This window comes from Lontra canadensis, unplaced genomic scaffold, assembly GCF_010015895.1.
Source record: "Lontra canadensis isolate GAN:19392208 unplaced genomic scaffold, GSC_riverotter_1.0 scaffold18, whole genome shotgun sequence".
Taxonomy (NCBI): Eukaryota; Metazoa; Chordata; class Mammalia; order Carnivora; family Mustelidae; genus Lontra; species Lontra canadensis.
This window is the reverse complement of record NW_022631012.1, coordinates 17,617,256-17,644,848: the sequence shown is the minus strand read 5'-3', so window position 1 is coordinate 17,644,848 and position 27,593 is coordinate 17,617,256. Positions and strand designations below refer to the sequence as shown.

Here is a 27,593-nt window from a genome sequence, read left to right as displayed (position 1 = left end):
TATGTTTACTGTGTAATTATTTTGGATGTTACAAGACTTCAATGATAGGATAGTGCAGGAGTTTTCCCTCTGATCTTCCAATGACTGGCTGCTTTTCTACCTTCGGTTCTCACTTTAGATGTTACAACCTGTGAGAGGCTTTCCCTGTGTTCTTTATAGCACTTTTTATCATAATTAATAATGATGGATTTATTTGTTTACTGCTTGTCTTCCCAACAAGACTGTAAATTCCCAAGGACCAGAAACTGTGTCTGCTTTTTCACCAGCATTTTCCCAGCACCTATCATGGTGCCTGGCACAAAGTAACAACTCAATAATTGTTGATTGGATGGAAGGATGGTTGGATGAATAGATGGATGGACAGATGGATGGATGGACAGATGGATGGATGGACAGATGAGAGAATCATTCCCAGAAGAGTTTCCAAAGGGATCTGAGGAAATAGGTGATTTGGTAATCTATTCTACGAGAGTTAGGGTAAGTCAATCACCTTTCCCTAAAATAGGTCTGAGATCTGGTGGCTTCCTAAAGACAATGTATAGGAACAAGGAGGCCACTCTACCAGAACAGCAGGGGAAAGGAAGGGGAAAATGAGAACTTACCAAATGCAAAGCAGTATGTTAGAGTCACATTATCTCATTTAACATAAAAAGCACTGCATGAGAAAGGCTTTATCCCTATCCTACGAATGAAAAAAGTGAGACTCATACCAGTGAGATTGCCAAAAGTCATTTAACCAAGAAGTGGCAGAGCCAGGATAAGGAGATAGATTTGTCATATTTCAAAGACCATGTTTTGTTTTAAGCAAATTAGATTTTAAATTTTTTGGTCTTTATATTAGCCTCTAACTTACATACAAGAATTCCTCATATTTTAAGTACAGCTTGATAAAATCCAAATATGTATGCATCCTTGTAACCACCATCCAGATAAAGAAAAAAGACATTTTTTAGCCCCCCAGAGGTTCCTCTGCACTTCCTGTCAGGCAATATTCCCAAGTCTACCATTATTTTGACTCCTGTCATGACAGGCTCCTGTTCCCTGTTTTCTCAAACTTCATGTATATATGGAATCTTATGATACACCTCCTTTTGTTCTGGGCTACTTTTTTTTTTTTTAAAGATTTTATTTATTTATTTGACAGACAGAGATCACAAGTGGGCAGAGAGGCAGGCAGAGAGAGGGGGGCGGGATGCAGGCTCACCGCTGAGCAGAGAGCCCGATGCGGGGCTCGATCCCAGGACCCTAGGATCACGACCTGAGCCAAAGGCAAAGGCTTAACCCACTGAGCCACCCAGGCGCCCTGGGCTATTTTTGTCTGCAAGATTCATCCGTGTTTTTGCTTATAGTAGTAATTGATTCTTTTTCATTTTTGAGTTTTATTCCAATGAATTAATATAATCACAACTTATTTATTTATTCTAATGTTGATGGACATTTGCAGTATTTCCAGTGTGTTATTACTGGAGTATTATGTATATTCTTGAATGCATGTTTTGGTACACTTGTTTCTGTTGGGCATACACTCAAAAGTGAAATTGCTGGTCATAGCTTTTCATATGTTTAGTTCTGGCCAATTCTGCCACTTTTTCAAAGTGGCTGCATCAATTTACACTCTTTTTAAAATTTAAATTCAATTAATTAATGTATAGTGTATTCTTAGTTTCGGAGGTAATGTTCTGTGATCATCAGTAGTATATAATACCCCGTGCTCATTACATCACGTGCCCTCCTCAATGTCCAATCACCCAGTTAACCCATCCTCCGACCCCCCTCCCCTCCAGCAACCCTTAGTTTGCTTCCTATGATTAAGAGTCTTTTATGGTTTGTCTCCCTCTCTGATTTCATCAGTTTACACTCTTACCCACCACAATGCAGAGAATTCTCATTGTTCCATAACCTTGCCAACTCTTATTATCATTGGTCCTTTAAATTTTAGCCACTCTGGCGGAGGAAGGCCATGTTTTTATAAACTATACCTCGGTGCCTTAGCATGTGAGGGATGAGCCTTCAGAAAAGAAAAGACCAAGAGTTTGTTTCTGCTTCTTGGGTGAATCTGACATGATACTATTCCCAGCTCTCTGGTATCACACAAAGGCTCTCATATCTGGACGCACAGTGGATGAAGAAGTGGGGCCTCCTCAAAGGATAGAACAGACTCTAACTACTGGCTCATGAATGTGATTGAGACAAACGGACCTATTGGGAGAGAAATGGGTCACAACAAAGGGAGAACTTTTATCCCTTTGGTCAGAGCAGCAGAGCAGTGAATAGGTCTCAACAAAACCAGTCCACCTTTTCAACACCAGACCAGGACTCCTTTTAGGTAAGGCAGTGCCCAACCATGTAGGAGGTCAGATAACAGAAAATTGCCCCCATAATTATCGTTTTTTGAGCACTTTCTATATGCCAGAGAAAGTACTTCATACTTTATAGAATACAGTAACTAGGACTGTTGGGTTGTAAATAACAGAATAGAACCTGATCATTAACATAAATAAATTTATTTAAAAGATATTTATTCTGAGATTGTCCTCTTGATGTGGGTGCTGAACTTTATTCCATTTTATATAATAATAGTATGTATGGATGATAATTGCTAGTTGTTATCAGTTAATGTTCCTTTTAATCACCGTGTAAAGTGTGATATATTCTGGTTGGATGGGGGCCAGTGGCATGGGTAGTGAAAAAATTCACCCAAGGCAGAACAAAGAGATAGAAGTTTATTGAATACACTACCAGGGAGCAGCTGGCAGGACAGCAAAAGATAGACTGTCTGCCACGTGGTGGTGGTGAGGGGCTATAGTCATAAGGCAGAGTGAGGAAGTATGGGAACATATGGAACTTTCCCTTTTTGATAATCTTAGGAACTGTGCCTTGTTGCAAATAGCTCATGGGTCAGTTAGGGCCTATGGCTATTTCAATGTGGGTCACTTAATGTGCCTGTTTGGTAGTCACTGTGGGCCTTTTTGCCTTGCTCAAGTTTCCATCACTCAGGCCTGTTGCCTAAGAGTGGCCTCTATATAAAGTGCACAACACTAAGCCATTCTCCTGCTCCCACCGACCAAATACTGTTGGAAAGGTTGTGCATGGAGCTAAATTTTATTGTCACATGACACTCCAGTGGGAAAGCTACTGCTTCACACCATTCTGTAAACATGGGTGCTTTCATCCTTTTATCCAAGAATAGGCCTCACGTTCTTATCAAATCCTATTTATTAATGAAGGTTACGTAAGCTTCTATGGTAGTGATATACTATTATTAACTAAAGTCCGTACTTCACTCAGATTTCCTTAGTATTCACCTAATGTTCTTTTTCCATTCCACAGTTCTGTGCAGGTTACATCATCACGTTCAGTCACTCTGTCTCACTAAGATCTTCTTGACCGTGGCTGTTCTGTTTCTCAGATTTTTCTTGGTTCTGATGACCTTGATATTGATAGTTTTGAGGAGTAGAGGTCGGGCATTTTGTGAGAGGCTCCTACATTGGCATTTGTCTTATGTTTTTCTCGTGGTTAAACTGAGGTGGTGGGTTTGAGGAAGAAGACCACAGAGGTAAGGTGCGATTTTTATCACATCATGTCAAGCCACATGAGTTAGGACAGTTGATATTGGCCTTGATCACCTGACTGAGGTAGTGGTTGTCAGGTTTCTTCACTATGAAGTTACTCTTCTCCCCCACCTGCCTTCTGTGCTGTACTCCTTGGAGGGAATGAATGAACATTCCCACATTTAAGGGTGGAGTCTCTACATAAATCATTTGGAATTCTTCTGCATGAAAGATTTGTCTCTTCTTTATTAATCATTCATTTATTTATCAGTATGGACTTATATTTATTTCATATTTTGTGTTGTAACTCAGTACTACTTTTTAAATTTTTTTGTTCCAATTGTTTTAGCCTCGACCATTGGAGCCCTTTCATTTGTCTCCTGTAACTATTTAACACATTCCCATCTTTGGGGCTTTAAAAAAAAAAAAAAAGTACTTCCCTACTTTCAAGCACTACATAATGTTTCAGGCTTATCTTAACTATTTCCTAGAATCAGTCATTTCTCCAAGGTGCAGGATTAATTTTTAAAATATGTTTTATATCCTAACTAAGGGCCTTACCTTAGCACAGGTCAAAGTCAGCTAGGAAACATAATTTTAGTAGCGTGTATGTGTACAACCATCACCACACCCAAATGATGTGGCTGGTTAGAAAAACTCTGTACATGTACGCCAGCCACAAAACTATTGGCATTCCTGCTTGGTTATAAGATTCAGACAACCTGTTATCTTCATTCCTCCTTAAACATTGTTATGAGTGATATAACAGACAGGTTAATTGCAGATGAGAAAAAACAAACCTAAACATTTTAGTTCCAACTCATCAGTCGTACCGTATGAGGAAGAAACTCTGATGATACAGACATTGCTTTTCAAAGCAATGCAAGCACACCCCAGGGTACACAATGTCAGTTCAAGGAAGAGGAGAAATTAAAGTACTATCTTACTGGATCATCAAAGTCCTTCAATATTTTGGGGAGCGAGGAACCAGTTGTTATTAAAGCTAATAACGGAAAATTTCCACTTTCAAATTAAAACCAAGCTTTATGATATTTGAAAGTTTTACTTAGAAGTGAGTGAAGCAGACAAGTCATGTTGTTCGGTAGCGCTGGTTTCCAGCTACATTTCCATATTTGGAGGATCCTCTACCATGGTCATTGGGTGCCACACTTAAATTTTTTTGACATGGTTTCTTAATTGAAAATGGAATAATGGTAAATTATCAATTGTTGGTGAGTAGTTCTTTAGTCAAAAGTTAAAAATGGTTTCTTTTGTTGTTTTGGTTTGGGTAGCCAATCATTCCAGAATGGAATTGCCCCCAGGAGAAAAGTATAGCTCCTGTCCATTCTCCCTCATTCCATCCTCAAAAAAGAAATGCTGATCTGGATTGGTCAGGTTCAGGAACTTGTTCTCTTTTGGGATTTTATCGCTTGAGATTTCTCTTGCATTTCCAGGCCATGAGGTTGGAAGATAAAGAGAGCTTCCCAGCCTCAGTCAGGTTTGAGCATCTCGTTCCATCTCATTTTTGGGCTTTCTCATTTCGCTGGACTCATCAGTAGTACTCTTTCCATTAAGGGACTCCTTTGCCCTGGGAAGTTGTAGAGCGGGCCATCTGGACCAGCTATGGAGTCATATGTTATATACCCAGATTCATAAAACAACATATTCTCTTACTTCTCCTTATTGGCTGGGTTTCTCTTCTTAGAACCTGCCTTTACCTCAGTGAAGCAAATAAGAGAGTCAAGCTGGAAGTGTGGGTGTAGGAAGAAACAGGTATAGGAAGCCTGTTGACCTCTTTTGATCTCCTTAGTACTGACTCTACTTACCTCAAAAGAAGCCCTTCATACGTTTTAATCCAATTAAAAGAAGACTTCATTTGGCATTGGAGGAAAAGCCTCATAGTAATAAAAAGCAGGTCTTTATTTGGTCTTGAGTTTAGGATTTAACTTGGGGGTAGAAGCAAGGAGGGGGAGGTCATGAGTAATGTCAGGACAAAGTTCAAGAATTTGGACTTGGGGTCCCTTTTCCAATGCCAACTGAATATTAAATAGACATGAATTATTATATTACTCCATTTTTTTGTGTAGTAAGAGGTAGTATCTTATAAGATTTTTATAAATTGTCAGAGAATTATACATTGTTCCAATGATTTATACTTTGGGAAACTGCTTGCTTTTTCTAAATGGACAACCAGTGACTAAAAATCTTTTGAAAGAACCTATAATAATGAGGACAATGAAATGTGTGAAGCCGATTTCTATCAATGTGATCATTTTATCTTTATCAGATGTTCTCATTTCAATTATATTTCAATATTTACTTTGTTTGAAAAATGTTATACTAGTCAACCTAATAGCTACAGAAGGAAATATCTATTTTGAAGGAAAAAAAAGCCATTAATAGGTCAACATTTTGATCAATAGAGAAAAGTATGTAAGAAAAAACCTTTCCCCCTCTTGATAAAGAGGTTAAATGCTTTCTAGCTAAAGGATGAAATAAAAAACACAAAGAAAAGGGACAGGGTGGTTGGGTTATGGACATGGGGGAGGGTATGTGCTATGGTGAGTCCTGTAAAGTGTGTAAACCTGATGATTCACAGACCTGTACCCCTGGGGCAAATAATACATTTTATGTTAATTAAAAAGAAACACACACACACACACACACACACACACACACACACCAAGAAAGACTTCACAGGAGCAATTAGTAGGATGGTGGAAATGATGCATTATTAAAACATTCACTAACTAAATGCGTTTCAGGTTTTAACAAAAGAATATAATGAAGGCAGGTAAGTTTATCGTCATAAAATTACACTGAGGTCCAACACTATAGGTGGAATAATAGGACACCAAAACCAGGAAGTCAGTGCCATGAATGCAATCTCTTGCTCTTCCCTTTCAATGCGATGTCAAAGTAGTCATTATAAAGGATGAGTCTTTCCTTCGAATGCTCTCATGTGGTATTTGAAATTCATTTCTAGTCTAAAACACAGAATGAAGAGTTTAATGGCACATTTGTTCCATGAAATCTTGACCATACTTTTGACTCTCACATGAATTAATACAAGCTGGTTTTTGGAAAGACACTGGTAAGCACAGATCATTTTCAAGTATGTCCTTCAGCGACTGCCCTCCTCTACAGCTGCCTTTCTCCTCCCCCTATCTCTTCTGTTAACTACTTGTCTAAGTAATAGTTTATGTATTTAGTCAATTCATTTACACAATCAATTATAAAAAATAGTGATGTTGATTAAATAAAGTGTTCCAAACTGGTTAGAAGGCAAATTCAACTAATAGACATATTTGCTTTGATTCACTGGATTCAAAAAATCTAGAAATATCACAAAAAAAATTTAGATTTCTAGGTTTCTCTTGATAAATCAGAAGAGCTTTCAGCACTGGACCTGAATTTTATGTGACTAGAGCTGGAGTAAAATATAAGAATGCCCCCTTTGGGTATATCCCACTTCTGTATTGCTTACAGCCAGCCAAGTTCACTCATGCAATACCTAGTTGGCCCCTATAGGCTTGTGAATATGTGATCCTTGGATGATATTGACATGGGTGACAGTGGTAGTGGTGGTATGCAGATGCGTTTATGCAACAAACATTCAACCAAGATGGCTTAACAAATAGTCTCAGCCCATTATTACTTATGTTATTCACTTCTCCCACAGTATTTGATGGGCTATCAAATACTAAAACATTCTTTTAGAGATAAACAAAATGGATTCTTAATTATAAATATCATGAAAAGAGAACTTCCTGTATCCACAAAGTTGCATGCTAATCCCATGAGACCTTTATCCCTACTTTGTTCTCTTTCTTCTTGAGTTTTTTCTTTCCCAAATGTATCACAGAGAAGTAATAATCTATTTTTTTAAAGAAGATTTATTTTGGATTAAGTGATTTCATGGTGCAACATGGTTTTAAACAAAAATAGAGATCAGTATGAAAATAAAACAAATTGTACACATTAAAATATCTTTCCCTCAAAGCATTTTGGAATCATAAAAAAATACAACACAAAAGTCAGGGGTTCATGTGAGGATAAGAATACAAACTTTCCAGAAAACCAACATCTAGTCTACATTTCAGAGTCTCAGGCTCCATTTAATACCACCCACAAATCATTTCTAGGATGTCAACAATCTGCATTATTTGCACTGGAAAAAAATAGACGAAATTTAAATATAAGGTGAAATGAGAACTGTATGGTCTTAAGGTCAACACTAAATACCTCCCATTATTTCTCTGTTAAAAGTCACACTGGATGAATATGAAGCTTAAATCAACTCAACAAAAATAGAAACATAGCTCTTGACTGTGACACATGGAATAATGGACACATGGCTGGAGTTGGTGAAAAGAAATGGAAAGGCTTAAAAAAATACATCACCTGTCCTCTACTGAAATCTTAGAAATAAATATGGTATTTTTTTTACAGAGCCTTAATATTAAAAAGTAAGCATTATAAAATTAGATTAATACTTTCAGTAAGAGGCAAGAGAGAAGCAAGTATTTCCATTTTGGAATGCCTGCATCCCTATTATAAAAACATGTAATCTTATGCACTTTCTAATATATTAACAGCTTCAGATTTTACTTACGATATCATATAAAGAAAAATAGGTTGTAATAACAGCTTTTAGAGCATTAAGGTCCTAAAAGAACATTCAGTTCTGTGTGTTTCCTGGTTAGTCCTTCCCAGGTATTTCTTGAATATTATCCATCCTCTTTCACAGAAGGTGTAGTAACCGGAAATTTATTGATGGTTCCTTACCTGCATCAGTAATAGCTAACTCAGGCTGAATCCCACAAGAGACCTATCGACACTCCTCAGGGAGGTAATATCCTAAGAGAAAGTTAGATGGAAAGATACCACCTGCCCAAGGCCACTAGATGCTAAGATCACGTATATAAATAGGATTACTCTGTTTTTTCCCAGAAACCCTAAAACTAGGGCCTCCAATGCTGCTGAACTGTGCCATCATGAAAGCCAAGTAAACTGCCTAGCAGAGTAAATCTGAGCCAATGTGTTTTCAGTCTTGATCAGCTTCCTGAAAAATTGGAAACACTGATCAGGTCTCCATTTGCAATTCGGCAACCCAATTCTTCAGTTTCTGCTTTCTGGATTAATAGGGAACATTTAAGTAACCACTAGAAACCACGAAAATGTCCCAAAAGCAATTCTCATGTCAGAGAATGTCTGCTGAGAAACAAATTAAGCATCATAAGTATGTCAGGCTACACCATTTTTTTTTTTTTACTTATATAGAAAGTTCAGTAATAGCCACAGTAATTCTGAAGTTAAACCAAATCCACAACATAATTTAATGCTAAATTGTCAAATTTTCCTGATTCATCTGTGGGTTAGCTTTAATACTTTCAAGTTCTGTTGTGCAATACCGAAGATGTTATCAGCCTACCGAAGTCACACAGCGAGGCTAATTTCCCACCAGGCAGATTATCAAGCAGTAGCCTCGCTAGGCGGTACGACGTTCTTTTCTTCTTTTCTTCCCGAAAGTCAGAAACCAAATTGAAGCCCAAAGGTGATCTTTCCAGCCCTTGTTTTTACTTTCCCTTTGCTAGGGTCCTGTCTTAACCATCCCTGCATTCCTCCTGGCCCAAAGTTCTGTGATTAGGGGCAGCACACACACGCGTTATATCCTTTGTCCCAGCTCTTTGGAAGGCAGCTACCACCCCAGAGTCTTGACAGTTGGCCAGGAATTAGCACTGTGTTCCGGCCGGGGTGGGGAACACAACTGCTGGGCTTCTCTTTTCTGCTTTTTGCTTGTCTCGCCCCTCTCGTGGGCAGCCGTTGGCCTTAAGCCACAGTTTAGAAAGCTTTAATGTCTCTGGTCTTCCTTTGCTTCCATGTTAGATAAACAGATCTACCACGTGCCTTGGGAATCTCTCCAGTACAGTTTAGTTGAAAAGACTTTCAGACTCTTTACTGTAAGATGTTTTCCTTAGTTAGAAGTGGTCAAGTCATGAATACAACTTGTGCAGAAACAAAGACAAAAATGGAGTGACTATGAAGAGGACAGAAAGGAAGAGAGAATCTGCATGGGTTCCTTCATCCACATCACTGGAACCTACCTCCCAGACCTTCTAGATCCATCCTCATTAAGAATTAAAAAATAAAATAAGGTTAGTGATTAAAGCGGGTTTTCTTCCCCATTATTTTGCTTCCAAATAATAATAAACCACACTCCTGTAAATCCACCAAGTGCCATAATTTTGCATTGTTTTAAATTTCTCATAACAAGTAGTAAAATGCAAGTATTAAGTCCATGAGGAGTTTTTTTCCCCACGAATATACTAGTACCTTCCAGGAGCTTTTCAGAAGGTGACACGTTTTAAAAATGTTTGAAAAAAATGAGAATTTGGGCAGATGCAACATCTTGGAAGATTCACTGAGTGGAATATGTTGTAGAAACACTAGTCTCCACATTGTTTGAAACGAAAACTAGAATTGTAACCATTAAGTGTTGCAACCGATCCATGAAAATCAGCCTCCACCCAGCTGGGATTGGTACCTCTTACCTCCCAGAAGCACGTGAGCAGCAACAGACGTAAGATGGCACACGGGAAAGCACTTTAAAACTCTAAAGCGATGTCCACACACGTTCTACCCTTACTGCTCATCATTTCGGATGCAGTTTCAGCACGTCTGATGGTTAATGCAGGTGAAACGATTTCCCTTCGATTATAGGATGTCCACTAAATTATACACCCAACGTACGCCACAAAATTGTGACCACACTTCTTTAGCCAAGATCCATTTGTTTTTGTGCACAAAATAAACGTCCTGACCCCCGAAGCGGGTTGGGCTCGAGGACTGGGATTTTTCCCCCTGAAAACCGAAGTTACATTGAAGTGCAGATGAGAGGAAACAGAGGGAAAATACTGGACTTAATTTTGCCATTTCTCGGATAATTCGAAGATCCTTAAACTGCTCCTTCATGGTTCAGCTCCCCGTCTGAGCACTTTAAACCCTAGTGTGTGAATGCGCCTGGGCCTTCCCACCTGACCAGCGTTGACACACCATCACATGCCATTAGTTACCAAGAGAAGGAGCATTTATGTGATTTTTATTTTTAGCCACAGTATCTCCCATGTGTGAAGGCTTCACGGGATTTCCCAGATGGAATAAGCCGTTCTCTCTTCATTCCTTAATTGTAGAACATACCAAATTTTATTAAAAATACATTTTTTTTAAAACTTGGTGTCTATTTCTCTAGACTGTGAGCTTCCCAAGGGCAGACTTTGAATCTTGTGGCTCCATCACCAAACACAGGGGCTGGTACAGAGTGAAGGACAACAGCGTGCCTCTTGCTTCATGTAAGAGACGTTCTGCGTACATACACGATGCATCGTGACTGTCTTTTATAGTAGAAGACCGTGTACTATAAGCATCACTCAAGAATTTTTTAAAGAAAATGAGACCACACAGCCAAGTCATCTAGTCTCAGAGTCTAGAAGAAAATATTTAGGGATATTTCTATTTGTAAGGGATATTCAAGTCTAATTTATTCTGTGGAAATGTTATTTAATGTTTTATAGTTACTATTGGACTTTTTTGTTTTACTAATTAATAATAGTAGGTCAGTTATCATGGTGTTCCGATATGCTAAGTACATCTTCCTTAATTCCCAATTCTGAGAACTAGAGCAGCAGTAGCTTTGGGAAGAAGTTAGATGCCTTAACAAGAAATATATCTGTTAGGATTAATTAAAGAGATGCATATTATTTCAAATCTCTTTTACCCAATAATGTGGAATATGGCAACAAAGTGTCACAAACCAAAATGGAAGCTAACATGGTCGATTTTTGAAAGAAATGTGTAACCTTTTACACTAGCTGCTTAGAGAATGCCAGCTCTGAACCATCAAGGATGTGTGTGTGTTTAAGTATGTTATAACTAAATTTCCTTTTAACAAAAAAAATACAAACAAGTAAAAATAGTTTGCAAAATTAAATATATACTTATATTCATGATCAGTAAGTACAAACTAACATCTCCAATTAAAACTTTTTTCTCTTCCCTTTTTCTCTGGTCCAGTTATAGTACACAGATAAATCCTCCTTTCTTATCTTTAGATTTTGGTAACCTTTTTTGGGGAACGTTTCCCCATGCTCAGGAATGTTGCATAGTTCAGGAATGCAACATGAGTGATATTCCTCTGGAGGGTCTCAGTAGTAAACATAGCTTACCCAACAATTAGTTCTTACAAACCACCTGTGAAAACCATGCATGTGACCCTATAAAATACAAGATGGTCAACATCCCATAATAGGAATCCCATGGCCACTTATAATTCTCAAAGAGGTGTTGGGACAACGCCTGTAAAACCACAGGCTGGCAAACCAAATGTTAATCCAATGCTTTTATTATCCATGATTTAACTTCACTCTATTGAAGAACTGATTCCGACTAGTTATGGCCATAAGTCAAGAAATAAACAATGATGTGGAGTAACCCCAAAAGCAATAAAAATGAAGAACATCCTCTAATAAAATTATGCAGAAATAACATTAGTGATATCATGCAGTTTCTGAGATACCATAGAAAAATTGTTTCTTAATATTGATAAGAAAATTATGCATCAGTGAAAATGCAGGCTTAGAAATATAGTACTGAGAGTTTCAATTTGTGATGTCTTCATCGATGAGGGAAAATGGAATTCTTATTACTAAAGAGAGCTGATCTCTTGGGTGTTGCTGATGGCTCCCTAAATGAGCTTCGTGTTTAATGAGGCTGTACAAATAAAAAGCAGTGGGGGAAATACGAAATATCTGTATTAAATGCCATCCTGTAAAGTATTTGATGGATGGAAGAAGTCTAATGCATTTTAAATAAATGCATATCATACTATCACATATAGTGAGTCTTAAAAAATTATTACTTAGATGCACAGTCCTTGTAGTGGTAGACATGGCACTGTGAGGAAGTCTGATTTAGAAGCAATTTTCTACTACATTTGTCATGTGATGGAGTTGCTGTTAGTCATATTGTAATGTCCCTTCAACTTTGGTACATTCAGTGCAAAATATTTCGGGGAATTTTTTTGTACCTTTATAAAAATAAAAGGCCCTTTTGTTCTCTTGAGAGTGCTTAAAAGGATACGTACTAGCATGATGCCCGAGTAAGCATGGAACATGGAAATGGAGCAGGTGATACACACAGTATGACAGGCAGGTTCTTATATACATCTTCAAGAACATAAATATAATGAACCTATGAAAAATAAAACAGAACTCACGTGTAGTTTTTCCTGATATGCTGTGATTAATTGCTAGTTATTTTTAAGTTGTTTTCATGCATTATAAAGCATAAAATCTGTCATTAGTTATTTGTTGTATAACAGTTTGTCTTCAGCCATAATTACACACATTTCACTTGGCATTTACATTGTCACAGACCACCTTATTGCAAATCTGTAAAGTTACCTCATGTTGACTGGGTTTCATTTTTGCTTGTGTCCCATGAAAGCTGAAACCTATGGTGCACACCATGCAGGCACTCAGAAGCAAGAAAATGAACATTCTGCTATAACTTAGGGCTTCAGTGAGTGTACTTTTAGGAAACATGTTGGTTTTTATTATATATTATTTAACTTGCACTAATTTGGACATTGGGCCAAGTGCTGCCAGTGTGGCTTGATCCATGTTCAGTGGTAAGTTTCAAGATTCTCCTGAGTCCCTAAAAGTGACCATGGAGCTGATCGTGTACAGGTTCGTCTTTGTCTTGGAACATAACACAAATGGAAAAAAGTTTGGCAGTCAACAACAGTTGACTGAAAGACTGTTGGGTTGTTCTCTGGGCATCAAGCTCACCCCAGTCCTTCCAAGAGGACTCATCACCACTATCCGGGCCCCAAATGGGACAGCGTGTGTGTTCCTGGACAATCAGATCATTCAGCTTTGCTCTAATGGAAGTGCACTCTTCAAACTTCCAAAGTTCAGCCATTCTTCAAGAGGGCAGCTTCTGAACTTGCCTGTCCGTACGGAGCCTGACATTGCTTTTCCAGGTCACTCAAGTCCAAAGGTGCTGGTCTCTTCCACTGCTGTCAAGAGTTTTTCATAAAGCATGGAGAAGGATGGGTACGGCGGGAGATCCAGACGGTTAAAACACGTGTGAGCTCTGCAACAGAAGTAGCATACATAGATGAGAACGCTCTGAGTGAGAGATCGTCATGTGTGTGTGCTGATGCTTGTCTTTCATATGCAGAATGGCTTATGGCCAATTTTCACACTTATTTTGGGAGGATCTGAAATTATTTTAATTTCTAAAGAGAAATAGGATATTTAAAAAATATTTTCTTTATGTTTTCACAACCATTTAAAATTCACATTATATACATATTACTATTTGTTTAGTTGTCGAAGAAGTGCAAAGACAAGTTTGGTTTTTTTGTATCTCTTTTGATGTCATTTTTTTTTTAAAGTTTTTATTTGAATTCCAGTTAGTTAACATACAGCGTAATGTTAGTTTCAGGTGTACTCATGTAGTGATTCAATACTTACATGGACATGAATATCAATTCTGGTAAAATAATCATTTTCAGAGTTTGCATTTGTCTGGATGTCTCAGAAAGTCTACAGTTTTACATTTTTTCATTTTGTTGGGCAGGGAAGAGCGCTGAGTGTCTCTGAGGACATGCCTCATGGCTTAGAGTCTCGGGGAAATTCCCCAGCTGGATTTTTCCTGTTGAGGTCAGTAGACCATTGTTACTTCTTTCAACCCTGTGCTATAATCCGTTTTCTCCTAACTCACAGTACAAAATAATGTCCATTTAAATCATTACATTAAGAATTCTTTTTTAGAAATACCTCCCCTTTGCCATGATAGGAAAAAAATATGCTTTCCTGTTATTTGCACCTGAATCACAATAAGAAATAGACAGTTTCCAAAATAGTACATCTTATCAGGAAACAAATCTGCACTTTTGACATGGAATAGGAAGCATTTTATTCTGAACATACCACAGCTTGTTTGTGAAAGCTAAACAATTTGGACACACACACACAAATGCTCCTGGATTAATATGGAATTTTAGGAGCTATGCTTATTGATGGGCTATTTTACAAAGTCACATGTTTACATTTTCATTCTTATAAAACACTCTAACACTTAGGAAGTAAATATAATTATATTCCAACATGCAGTATAGGGCAGTAAAAAGATCGGAAGTTTGGAGCTGGACAGACCCAGGTTTGAATTCTAGCTCTACCAACACGCTAAGTGATTTGGAGTTATTAAAACTCTCTGAGACTATTTTCTTACCTATAATATGAGAGTCATATCATTTGTCTCAGAAGGATACAAGGATTAAATCAAATAACAGAAGCATTTTTTTTTTAAGTGTGCTTAGTATAACACCTAGCTCACACTCTTTGACGAAGTTATTAGTGAGAGATGTATTTTTAGCTACATTTCATTACCATTAAAAAGATTTGCTCTAGGGGCGCCTGAGTGGCTCAGTCATTAAGCGTCTGCCTTCTGCTCTGGTCATGATCCCAGAATCCTGGGATCGAGTCCCACATCCGGCTCCCTGCTTGGCAGGAAGCCTGCTTCTCCTTCTCCCACTCCCCCTGCTTATCTCTTGCTATCTCTCTGTGTCAAATAAATAAAATCTTAAAAAAAAAAAAAAGATTTGCTCTAGAAGCCTTCATTAAATTGCCAAAAGATAATCATGACTCATGGAAATGATGAGATAACAAAGAGATGATAAAAGCAGGTGTGTGGCCGCATGCCTTATTAGGTCAGGAATGCAAAGGGGCTCAATTAATAAGAATTCAGTTTAAGGACACAGCATCAGCTCAGAGCATCTGACTCTTGTTACTACAAACACTTGTATATATATTGGGTGGAAGTCCTCTAATTACTCTTTGCAGCCAAACACATTTTTAATATAGTAAATTATTTCAGAATTGCATTTGATATAATTCTTGTTAATATATTTCTTATTAGGCCTTCCATACACTGGAACCTCAACTTGGAAGCCTCAAGGTAGAAGTTTAACCTTTTTAAAAAATTGAACTAGCATATGAGGAGACAGTCCCAGGAATGATTTAAAATCTATCTTTTGTATAGAATTTATAAAGGAAATATAGAATTATTAAATGAAGACTTTATCTCTGTTCTAGGGAAACAGGAAGAAGCAGAGAAGTAAAATATGTTTTTAATATAATTATATTCCAGACTTTGTGTGCTAGACACATAGTACTCATTATCCCATTAGATTAAAAGATGATATTCCTTTAAATGAAATTTAAAATGCTGCACTTCTTTGGACACCAACAAAGCGAGCATCTTTCTCTAGGACAGCTTGCAACATTTCCTGTTTTGTGACCTACTGTTCATCTCCTTGGCCTATTTATCTTTTTAAGTTTTTTTTTTTATTGTGATAAAACATACATCACATAAAATGGATCACTTTAGTCATTTTAAAATGCACAATTCTGTAGCAGTAAGTACACGGACAGTGTTTTGCAATCATCGCTACCACTCATCTCTGAAACTTCTAAATCTTTCCAGCCTGAAACTCTGTGCCCATTGAACACTAACTCCCATCCTCTCCCATCCCTGCAACCACAATTCTATTTACTAGGAATCTGACTATAGAAGGTACCTCAGGTATGTGGAATTATACAATATTTGTCCTCTGTAACTGGCTTATTTTACCTAGCATAATGTTTTCCAGGTCCATGTTATGACATGGGTCAGAATTTCCTCTTTTTAAGGTTGAACAATATTCCATTGTCGGGATATACTGCATTTTGTTAACCCATTCATCCATCAATGGACACTTGGGAGTGTTGCCATCTTTTGGCTATGATAAAAAATCTTGTTATGTACATTGGTGTACAAATATCCATTCAAGTCCCTGTTTTCAATTCTTTTAGGTGTATACCCAGGAGTGGAAATGCTAGATCATATAGCAATTCTACTGTAAATCTTTTAAGGACCTGCCATACCATTTTCCATAGTAGCTGTATCATTCTATATTCCCATCAGCAATGTACAAGGGTTCCAATTTGCCTACATCTTCATCAATATTGTTATTATCATTATTTTTATAATAGCCATCCTACGGGTGTGAAGTCCATTTGTCATTTAAAGCTTCGTGATTTCTTATTGATTTGTATAAATACTACAAAGTAAAGAGATGATCTCTTGCATTATCTCCTGCTAATCGCTTTCAGCCTGTTCACTTTTTTATTTAGTTATGCATTTTATTTACAGAGCAACACCTATATGAAACATTGTCATTATGTCTTTAGTGTGTTGATATGAGATGTGTTGGGAAAGTGATCACTATTGCTTCCACCTAGTTGGAGGTTTGTTGTCTATGCTTTTTGTGGTAGTGTTGGTGTATCAAAGAGTGTTATAGGTCGACTTAGGGGTAATTCTTCCTAAAAGAGTAACTTCACAGTTGTAATCTTGAATAAATATGACTGAACTCATTTTCATGAATTGAGTCATATTGGGTGAACTGGGAAATAAAAATAATTCAGGATGATCTGCTCTCTAGATAAGCCATAATCCCTAATTAATGTCTTAGTAGCTTAGGACAGGACATGACTGGAGATGCAATTTATCTATCACACTCTCGTTAAGCCTGTTCCTTCCCTCTTGACGACCAAATACCTTCCCTTAACTGAAGGATATTTTTAGCTAATTAAGAATTAACAAAATGGTCACATACATTGGAATGAGAATTCATTCAATGTTTCAAGTCCCCAATTAAGTTCTTGCACATACTTTGTTGTAGAATTTTAATTCATTCTGGTTTTGTGGTAGGCAGAATTCCAAGATGACCCATGCCTTTGTATAAGCCCCATCTCTCGAGTATGAGTGGGATGTGTAACTCACTTTTTTTTTTTTTTTAAGATTTTTAAAAAATTTATTTAAGGGGACGCCTGGGTGGCTCAGTGGGTTAAAGCCTCTGCCTTTGGCTCAGGTCATGATCCCAGGGACTTGGGATCGAGCCCCGCATCGGGCTCTCTACTCAGCAGGGAGCCTGCTTCCTCCTCTCTCTCTCTGCCTGCCTCTCTGCCTACTTGTGATCTGTCAAATAAATAAATAAAATCTTTAAAAAAATTTATTTAACAGAGAGATACACAGCAAGAGAAGGAACACAAGCAGGGGGAGTGGGAGAGGGAGAAACAGGCTTCCGGCTGAGCAGGGAGCCTGATGCAGGGCTTGATCCCAGCACCCTGGAATCATGATCTGAGCCGACTGTAGATGCCTAATGACGGAGCCACCCAGATGCCCCTGTAACTCACTTACAACCCATGGAGTAAGGCAAAGGTGAAGGTATATTTCAGATGTAACTAAAGCTAATCAGTTGATTTTAAGTGAAACAAAAGGGTGATTATCCTGAGTTGGCCTGACCTAATTAGGTAAGACCCTTAAAAAAGCATCCGGGAGGTCAAAGATTATCACTGTTGCTGGATTTGAAATAATGCCATGAGCTCTATAGCTACAATTCTGCCAACATCCTGAAAGAGTCTGGAAGCAGGTCCTTCGCCAGTTGAGCCTCCAGATGAGAATGTGGTCCAGCCGATACCTTGATTTCAGTCTTGTGAGATGCTCAACGAAAGACCCAGCTAAGCCACACATGGGCTCCTGATCCATAGAAACGTGATATAATTGTGTGTTTTAAGCTACTAAGTTTGTGGTAATTCATTAGGCAATAATAGAAAATCACTATAGGTCTCAAGAGAGTAGAATTAGTCCAAGAACAGTGTGATGAATGAAGGGCGACAGTAGAATCGCCCCATCAAGGTCAGGTAGTGGGATACAGCCGGGAGCAAACAGCCCAGGCTTCTGAGCAGAGAAACAGGAACTCTGGATGTTTCTCGGCAGTTTCTGTAGGATCTTATCCAGTAAACCCTTAAGCCCTAGTACTCTTTTCTCTAAAGACTCAGTTCTCAACACAAAGGGAAAGACTGGACAAATTTTTTGATCATCTTGAGTCATAAGACGTAATCACCATTACTGATCCATAATCAAAGATAATCACTGCTTCTTAAATTATATCTAGTTGCAAAACATATGGTCACTATAACTGAACTCTTCCTCTAATAAGCTGAACAGCTTCTCTAGAAAATGTTTCCTGAGGATGGAGGGGGAAACTGCAGAAAGATTAAGTGGTTTTCCCAAGGTCGAAGTTGAGTCAGTGGCCAAATCAAAAACAGGACCCCAACCTAGGGGAAGTCCAACACTACACCGAAAGCAGGAAGACTAATGCTCATTGGCTCTGTTCTTTCAGTTCTTTTTGGAAGTCTGAGTGTTAATCTCATATTACTCCTGACTGAACTGCTAGCCTTAACATCCTACTAGGTTATATATATTTTGAGGACAGGGATTAGCAAGAAAAGCTTCAAATATATATTTTTAATGAGTGACTCAGTCACAATACGCAGTAGCTCTGGGGAAAATGGTCCAAATTAGGTCAGTGTCAGTCCAGAAAACCCTGGGAGATACCAGGGGATTTTTAGGCTTAGCTCAAACCCTTCAGTTCTATCTCTGGCTCACCAGAAAGCAGAGAAACTCTGAGGAACACACCGGAGTGCAACAGAATCACCTAGAAGCTGTTTACAATAGAGATTTTTGGCTGCATCCCCTGAGATGCTAATTCAGAAATTTGAGGGTGGGCCCAAGAATCTGTATTTTAACAATCACTACACGTGAGTCAGACACAGGTGGTCCCCACTGCTGGAGACATCAAGTGGATGAGAAATAAGATATCTACACTGGCCATGTACACCAGCGTTTTGTATGTTTGCAAAAATTTCAAAACTCCTTATAAACAAGACAGCATTGCTAATAAGGAAATTGAGGAATAGTGTGGTTAAATCGGTTGCCCAATATTTACCATCAACCTGCAGTATGAGCCAAGAACAGGAAAAAAAAAAAAAAGAAAAAGCAAAACAAAACACAATCCTCTGAGGCTTTCCACACCCCCTCTCCCACCCCATTCCATGTCCTAAGAAAACTCTAGCAGAAAATAACAGGAGGGCCCTTGGACTCTGTTGATATTGGCAGTAAAAGCACATCCAGTTATTCAGTCTCAATAAAAGGACATTTTTCAAATCTTTCAAAGCCAGCCACACTAAGGCTATAACGAGTTTACCTCATTTGAATCTTTGCAGCCAGAACCACTCAAGGAGGGCCGGTCTGAAACCCATCTTTGGGAAATCACGCTGGCGTCAATATAAAGAAAATTTAAAGCCCTCCAGACATCTGGTCTGACCTAATCTCTTGGTGCTCTCTGTGTTCTTCAAATGTTAACCAGGAGGCCACGTGCTTACCCTTTCTTCCTTCCTACACACAGACAAGTCAATTACCCAAGTCCAGTGAGCCAGAAGTATCACAATTACATCTAAACTTTCCACGATGAGTTAAACGATTCAGGAATTTCTCTCTGTACTTATTTATTATTGTACTCCCCGTTTTCCCAGAACTGATTTTTACTAGCCTATAAGGACTCAAAATATAAGACAAACAAGAACTTAGAATCAAGATTTTAAATTAAGAAAGAAAACAAGGGATAGAGAAAGAGGGAGAAAGGAGAAAGCCATGGACCTCATTTTATCTAGTAGACGTAGTCTTAGAAATAAAATGTATTTGAATCTAAGAAATACTTTTTATTTGCATTATGGTTTAAAAAGTGCTTTGTTAATACTCTCTTTTTTCATTTGGCAGTGGTGCCGAAGCTTTCAGATTTCAGTTTCCTTACCCCATTCCTTCCTCTTCTTCATGTAATTAATAAATCAAAAAACAAGCATTTTGGAAAATTCTTAAGGAATCTTGGAACAGATCACTTTTTAATATCAACATTTCTTTGGAAATGTGAGTAGTCCTGACCTAAATTACCTGTCACATCCACATTTTGCCTGTGTGAGAGAGTGTCCACAGGATTTCCCTAAGGGAATCGGGTGTGGCTACAGTTCTAGTGGTCAGGACTGCTGGAGGCAGGGGTCAGAGTCAGCCCGGAGCTGGGCCATAGAGCAGGCAAAGGGGGCTTCCTTTGGGCTCTCCAGAACCTCTAATTCGGGGATCCAAAGACTCTTCAAGCAGCATCCAAGCTTGTTCACCTATAGAACATCTTTTATAATTTCTCCCCTTGAAGGTGCCATGTTTTAAAACCCTGTCTTTCCCATACAAAGTGCTCTGACAATTAAAAATTAATTTTTCAATTTGTACAACATTTCATTTAGTCCTTCATTCATTGAACAAATACTTACTGAGCTCATATTGCATGCCAGGCATTGAGCTGTCCCCTAGCAGATGAGAAAGAAAAGTCTGGCTTCTGGCCACGAGGAGAGTTTACATTCTGGCATCAAAATATGCAAGCAAATGGATCCCCTAAAGCTTGTGCAGTCGGTACCCTGCACTAGGGGATCTGACTGGGGTGAGTGGGCACCGAAATCCGGCTTGCCTTTGGCTCTGTTCACCAAATCCTGAGCCCTGACTCAGGGCTGCATTTCTCTACAAGACTGCAAGACACATTTGTCTAATTAATTCAAAAGATCCATGCGAGTGGCCTTGCACACAAACAATTTTAATATACTGAGTTATAAGTCTGCTCAGCAGAGTCAGAAAGGCTTTAAGTGGACCTTATTTGTGCCTTGAAGGATGTGTAGATGTATAAGATTTTTCTGGATAAACTACAAGGAGAAGGATGTTCCTAGCAGACTGCCCTAGGGTATGGGGAAACACCACATCATCAGGAAACTTGAGAAGTAAAAGTACTTGAGTGACAGTAGCCAAGGCTGGACCACAAGCCAGTTAGGGAGGCAAGACCACATCAGGAAGTGAGGTGTGTTCATGCAAAGACCTCTTCCATTTCTTCCGTGGATGAAAGGTAGCCCATGACTAGATACGGGGAGTCAGATGGCAGAGGTACCACTCAACAAAGCAGGGAGCATATGAAATGGGTGGGGGATATATGACGAATTCAGCGTTTGTAATCAGCATGGGAAATTCAAAGCTACCAATCACACAGAAAGATGAAGTTCAGTTAAAGTAATCCAGGGATTGTGTTGTTAGCCTAGATAGATTTAGAAACACTAATAAAGGTAAAACTTCCATTACGATTTTTAAAATATTCGTAATTTCTCTAATATCCCCATTAATATCTTCTTAGGCCATGATATTTAAAGTAGGAATTTCCACTAAGACTAGTTCACAAATATTTGTGTAACTCTTAGTGGTACAAAATTCCTCACCAGGTGTTCAATAAATGCGAATCAATGGAAGGGAATTCTGGCCTTTACTAACTCCATCCCTCAACTGTCATATACCATTTGGTGGCCAATGATATTCGTTATTTGTTCATTCAAATTCCTTTATTACTTCCATCTCTGTTAAGACCCACATGGATAGAGATCAATTTATATCTCCCAGAAGGTTTTGTACATACTAATGCATGAGTATCAGAAGGAATCTTATCTACTAACTAATGTCTTATGCCGATTTCACTAGGTCACCTTGGTTAAAATGTACTTGGATTTATAAATACAGTGTGGAATGTCCCCACAGCAGGAATTCCTGCATCTAGGGATAACAGCGGAAGAAACTGTCCCAACTCTGCAGTATGGGCAGGTAACTTCTTTGCCTGTGGGTGACTCTGGGAAAAGATGAAGACGACACCCTTGTCAAATGTAAGAATTTAAACCCCATAGAAGAAAACTCAGTAAGGAACCGTTCCAGGACGAAAAGTCTTGAAGTCCAAACAAACATATAAATATCCTGGGCAGATATAGCACATTTCTTGCATACCTAAAGATGGTAAAATACCACGCCAGCTCTGAAAGCTACGTATCGGGAACAAGAGTAATAATGGCCGAATTTGTTGAATGATGTGTTAGGCCTCATTTTAAGCACTTTGCCTGCGTTATCGGTGTTCATTCTCAAGACTGCTTTGTGAAGTAATTACTCATATTTACTTTAATTGCTCTGATGAGAGTACAGAGATACTAAAGTGATTTTGGTATATGTTGTCTGGAGTGATCCATAGTCATAACCCAAGTTGAAGAATTCCCTAAGAACGATCCCCTCATTGAGTACAAATTACGTGCCAGGACTCCACACGAGGGCAAAGCCACACTCAATTCCCACAGAGTCCTTGTTCTCACGGGTTTATATCCTAGAGGGAGAGATAGATAATCAGCAAGTAAATCAATAACTAAACATAATGATCAAATTGGGGTAAGTCTTATGAGGGAAATAAGGCATGACAGAGTGACAGATGCACTGGGAGTGGGAGCATGGAGGAACTTTCTGAGGAGAACAAGAATTTCTTGGCTTTTTTTTTTTTTTGTAAAAACTTTTCATAAGAATAAAAAGCACAGTTTTAAAAATGAAAAAATTTACATCTTTAAAAAATATTTTTTTAAAGTTCCAGTCCATGAGAAAAACTATCTTCCTGAGACACCCATTTCATAATTAATTCTTACTTATTTCTTAGTTTGGGTCTGCATTTCATTCATAATAATTTCCAGACACAGCCATTTTCAAGAAGTTTCCCCCTTTGACAAAACCATCACCCCCCCGTCATTACTGCAGCTCTCCAACTCCTCGGCCACATCATCCCACTTGGCAAGAACCCTCAGAGATGAACATATATAAACTCCATACTGTGCTGGCAGAGAGGACTTGCCCTGCATTTTCCAGGCTGGCACGGTAGCCTCCTGTTTGTCGGAATGTTAAACTGCCATAATGTGAACCGACCGTCTCCTAAGTCCATCGGAGCCCTGGGGGATGGGAAATCTACAGAAATGCAAGATCCAGAGCTAAGTACCAACCACAAGTGGAGGAAGTCCAGCAATGTGTTCAGGCCCTAAGCCTCTGTGGAGACACCCGTCTGCCTCCATCAGTATTTATCATCTGGCTCTCTAGTTTCGTCACCGCCACAAGAGAGGAAAAAGAGCCACGGATTCAGCATGTGTCGGCTTCAGACAACGCTACATACTTTCCTACACTTCTTGGCCCACAGTGTGAGCAGGGCTACCACAAAGCGAGACCAGGGAATCTGAGAAAATAAGACTCATATCTGCTTCCTAGAAAGGTTGAAAGGGCCTCAATCACCCACGTCTAGAAAGACTAGGATGCCCTCCTGTTTGTCAGGAGTGCCTGCCCCACTTCCAGCTCTCCGGGGTGCAGCTTCTCCTGCCTGACACGAGGCGAGGCCGGACTGCTCAGAGAATGCATTTCGTCACTGAGAAGGACAGCTACCCATTTTGTCTCCGGTCTGTTTAATGTCCTCTTTTACACGTCAAACACTGTCTCATTAATAAGAAAAAGAAATACTTTGGGGTTGACCAGCATGAGATAGACCAGCTCTTTAGCTCTGCAACTTGAACCTATCAGGAAATAGCAGGAAAAATGGCTTCAGTGGATCTACTTTGATGGTAGGAGAAATGGCCTCAGTCATCTACAACAATCTCTTCAGACTAGGGCCACTCTTGGAGGTCTTTTTTACACTTAAGTAATACCCATTTCATGAAGGATGATGATCATGTTACCAGCGAAGAAATCACTTCTGATAACACTATGTGGTCATGCATTGAAGTTCTTCTTTTTATGTTTTTCCTCCAAGTGTACTTTTTTTGTGCAGCAAATTCTCATAGCTATAGCCATAGGCTGGGCTACAGAAGATTCAGGATCCAGGGTTAAAAAGAACAAAGCTCTTCTCATTCCTAGGCTCTCATATGCATCTTCTCACCAACTTGTCACACACTTTGTGAGCACAGCATTGTTACTCCTCTTCTTCCGAGACACATCTGGCCTGCCGCTGAGGACCAGATAGCCCGGGCCTCCCATGCCTCTCCACTAGGTAAGCGACTGAGAACCAGAACAGCCAGATAGCTCTCCCTCCTTATCGGATCTGAAAAGTTAGGACTTGTTATAGACAAGCTAGGAAAATAGTCTGCTAGCCAGATGTGCTTCCTATCATGTTTGTTTACGTTTTTCTACAACCTGGGTAAAACCAGGGATCTAGAACCAACCTTAGGTCAGAACGAAGAAAGGAAGAAACAACGCCCGTTGCCCAACCGTGAGTGTGTAACAATAGTGAAAGCACCATCATCTGTGATGAGTCACCACGTGCACTTCCCGGAGCTCTCAGGGGGAAGCAGAAGAGTGAATCCAGTCTGACCCTCAAGATCTTCCCCAACCTGTGGGTCTCACTTCTTGCTCAACCAAACCTAACACACCACCCTCTTTCCCTGGCCTTTTGCACAGCAAGAGGTCTTCCGGTTCCAGAGTTAGCTGGTGGCAGAGGCAGGCCTAGAACCCAGGTCTTCTAACTCCCAGCCCTGTGCTCACTCCAATATGTTACTGCCTGGCATATGGCCGCCACTACTAACTGGATGCTTACTCAGAGCCAGGGTCAGCACTGAGGGCTTGACATGAACTATTTCATTTAGTCCTCAGAATTACCAGCCTACAAGGTAAACAAGGAAACAGAGGCTCAGGAAGATGAAGCGACTTCTCCAAGACCCCATGGCGGGGGATATGGCCCAGTCTCTCCAAAGCTAGGTTTCACGTCATCAAATCACCGTTCTTTGCTCACCAGGTTCTATGAAAATCGCAGTGATTAAGTGTGAACAACTGATACATCTGCTTATTGGTGCAGTTTATTCTGTCTTCTCTACAAAAGCAAATCTTCAGAAAAACAGATTTCAAGAGAAAGGGGACAAAATTCATCTGCCCTTTCCTGCCTCCTTAATGCTGATGCTTGAGTTCCTCAGAGAGATGAGAAGCCTTCGTCAGGAAGTGTGAATCTGATTATGTGTTTAAGTTGTGTGTTGTGGGGGGGGGGATTCAGGAATAAATAACATATTTATTTAAATAATAAAATTACAATCTCCCAAATTTGGAACATCGGGTATGCCGGGTAATACTTAGGCGTCTGGATGTAGTGCCTCTGTTCCCAGACGGAGATGCACCCGAGGGGACTGGGGAGGCTCCGACCAGCCCAGAGCTTGCACCGTTCACTGCTGTCTGTATTGGTACTTTCAGTGCCCCACTTTTCATGTGTTGGGGCTTAGAACATAATCCTTAAGAAACAGTGTTCTGTGATCGCTAAGAAGAAATTCTTGTTAATAGGTTTCTCAAAGTCGCTTGCACTTAAAAAAAACTCAGGATGACATCTTGGGGTACCTAATGCCACTTAGGAAGACCACAACTACCACCTTACAGTTTTTACATTTATTAGTCGTAGCGAAGCAATTTTCTGCCACCCCAGGGAAATGCATCACCTTATCATGAGTGAGAAGGCGAGGCAGAGAGCATGTGCATGGAACAAAGGCGTGTGCCATCTAAGCCAAGGGGGCACAGAGGACAGTAACAGGATTTCGTATTCTTTCAAAACCACAATGGCAGTGTCTAGGGAAGGGATTCTAAATAGTTATTAATATAAACACAAAACAAGCGCTTCAGTTAACATCTAAATTTTTCAGCTGTAATCGTAAGAAGCCAGAGTGTGATGACCAACATTGTTTTACTTTACTAAAGTTAACAAATGCTTTGGTTATGATGCATTTTGTATTTTAAGAGAAGATATTTGTAAACGATATATCCAGTAAGAGCTTAATAGCCAAAATATAGAGAGAAATTATACAACTCAAAACCAAAAAACACAAATAACCCGATTAAAAATGCGCCAAGGACCTGAAGAGAGATTCTTCCAAAGAAGACATACAGATGGCCAAGAGACACATGAAAACATGCTCAACATCACTCATTCTCAGGGAAATGGAAATCAAAACCATAATGAGACGCCACATTACACCTGTCAGGATGGCTAAAATAAAATAAGACAAGAAATAGTAAGTGTTGGCAAGGATGAGGAGAAAAAAGAACCACTGGGCACTGCTGGTGGGAGTGAAAACTTGTGCAGCCTCTGTGGAAAACAGCTTGGAGACTCCTCAAAGAACTGGAAAGAGAAATACCATGTGACCCAGTAATCCCACTACTGGGTTTTTACCCCCCAAAAATGAAAACACTAATTCAAAAGGATATCTGCACCCCGATGTTTACTGCAGCACTATTTATAAAAGCCAAGATATGGAAGCAATCCATACTGATGGAGGAAAGGATAAAGAAGATGTGGTGTGTGCTCATATCGTGCACACATGTGCACAAACACATGCACACACGAATGTTACACAGCTATAAAGAGGATGAGATCTTACCATCTGCAACAACATGGATGAACCTAGAGTATTTTGTTAAGTGAAATAAGTCAGACAGAGAAAGACAAATACCCTATGATTTCACTTATCTGTGGGAATCTAAAAAACAAAAACGAATAAACAAATAAAAAGCAGAAAGAGACTCATCAAGACAGAGAACAAACTTACGGTTGCCAAAGGGAAGGGGGAATGGAGGGTGGTCAAAATGGGAGAAGGGGAGTGGGAGATACAGGTTTCCAGTTATTGAAAGGGTAAGTTATGAGAATGGAAAGCACACCAGAGGGAATACAGTCAATGACACTGTAATTACGATGTATCCGGACAGACAGTAACTACACTTGTGAGCACAGCGTAACATACAGACTTGTCAAATCACTATGTTGTACATCGGAAACTAATGTAACAGCATGGGTCAATTTCACTTCAATAAAAAAAGAAGAAAATGATACGTATATATGCATTTTAAGTGCGACAGGAAGATTTTTTACTCCTCCATTTAGAAAGGTGATCAAAGATAAATTCATTCTAAAAGATTTTTTCCACCCTCCCAAAATTTTAACATAAAAACAGTAATTAATCAATACATACATAAGTTAAAGGTCTCCCCAGAATACCGTAGTGACAGTAAAGAAATGTTTTTTATCTTACCTGGGAAGAGCAGTGATTTTCCCCCATTTCTCCACACAGAACCTTCTTGGGCCATTACTCCCTCGGAGAGAAGCAAATCCTTCATAGGGAATGCTGGATGTGCCTGTGACAAACTGTCCACCAAGGAAACAGAAGGACATGCTGAAATCAAGAGACTAGCTACTGCGAG

The 27,593-nt window shown here is 39.2% G+C and overlaps 1 protein-coding gene across 3 annotated transcripts in view; it reads right to left on the bottom strand.

Moving 5' to 3' along the window:
* Positions 1-11,524: 11,524 nt before the first annotated feature.
* The window catches only part of HECW2 (HECT, C2 and WW domain containing E3 ubiquitin protein ligase 2), a 352,056-nt gene continuing 335,987 nt past the window's right edge, over positions 11,525-27,593 (bottom strand). For all 3 annotated transcript variants that reach the window (XM_032860185.1, XM_032860184.1, XM_032860186.1), the window contains 2 exons: positions 27,425-27,537; positions 11,525-13,706 (listed from right to left, as the gene is read on the bottom strand). In XM_032860185.1, the coding sequence (XP_032716076.1) occupies positions 13,595-13,706; positions 27,425-27,537 (225 nt within the window). In that variant the 3' untranslated portion in view covers positions 11,525-13,594. The remainder of the gene's footprint in view (positions 13,707-27,424; positions 27,538-27,593) is intronic.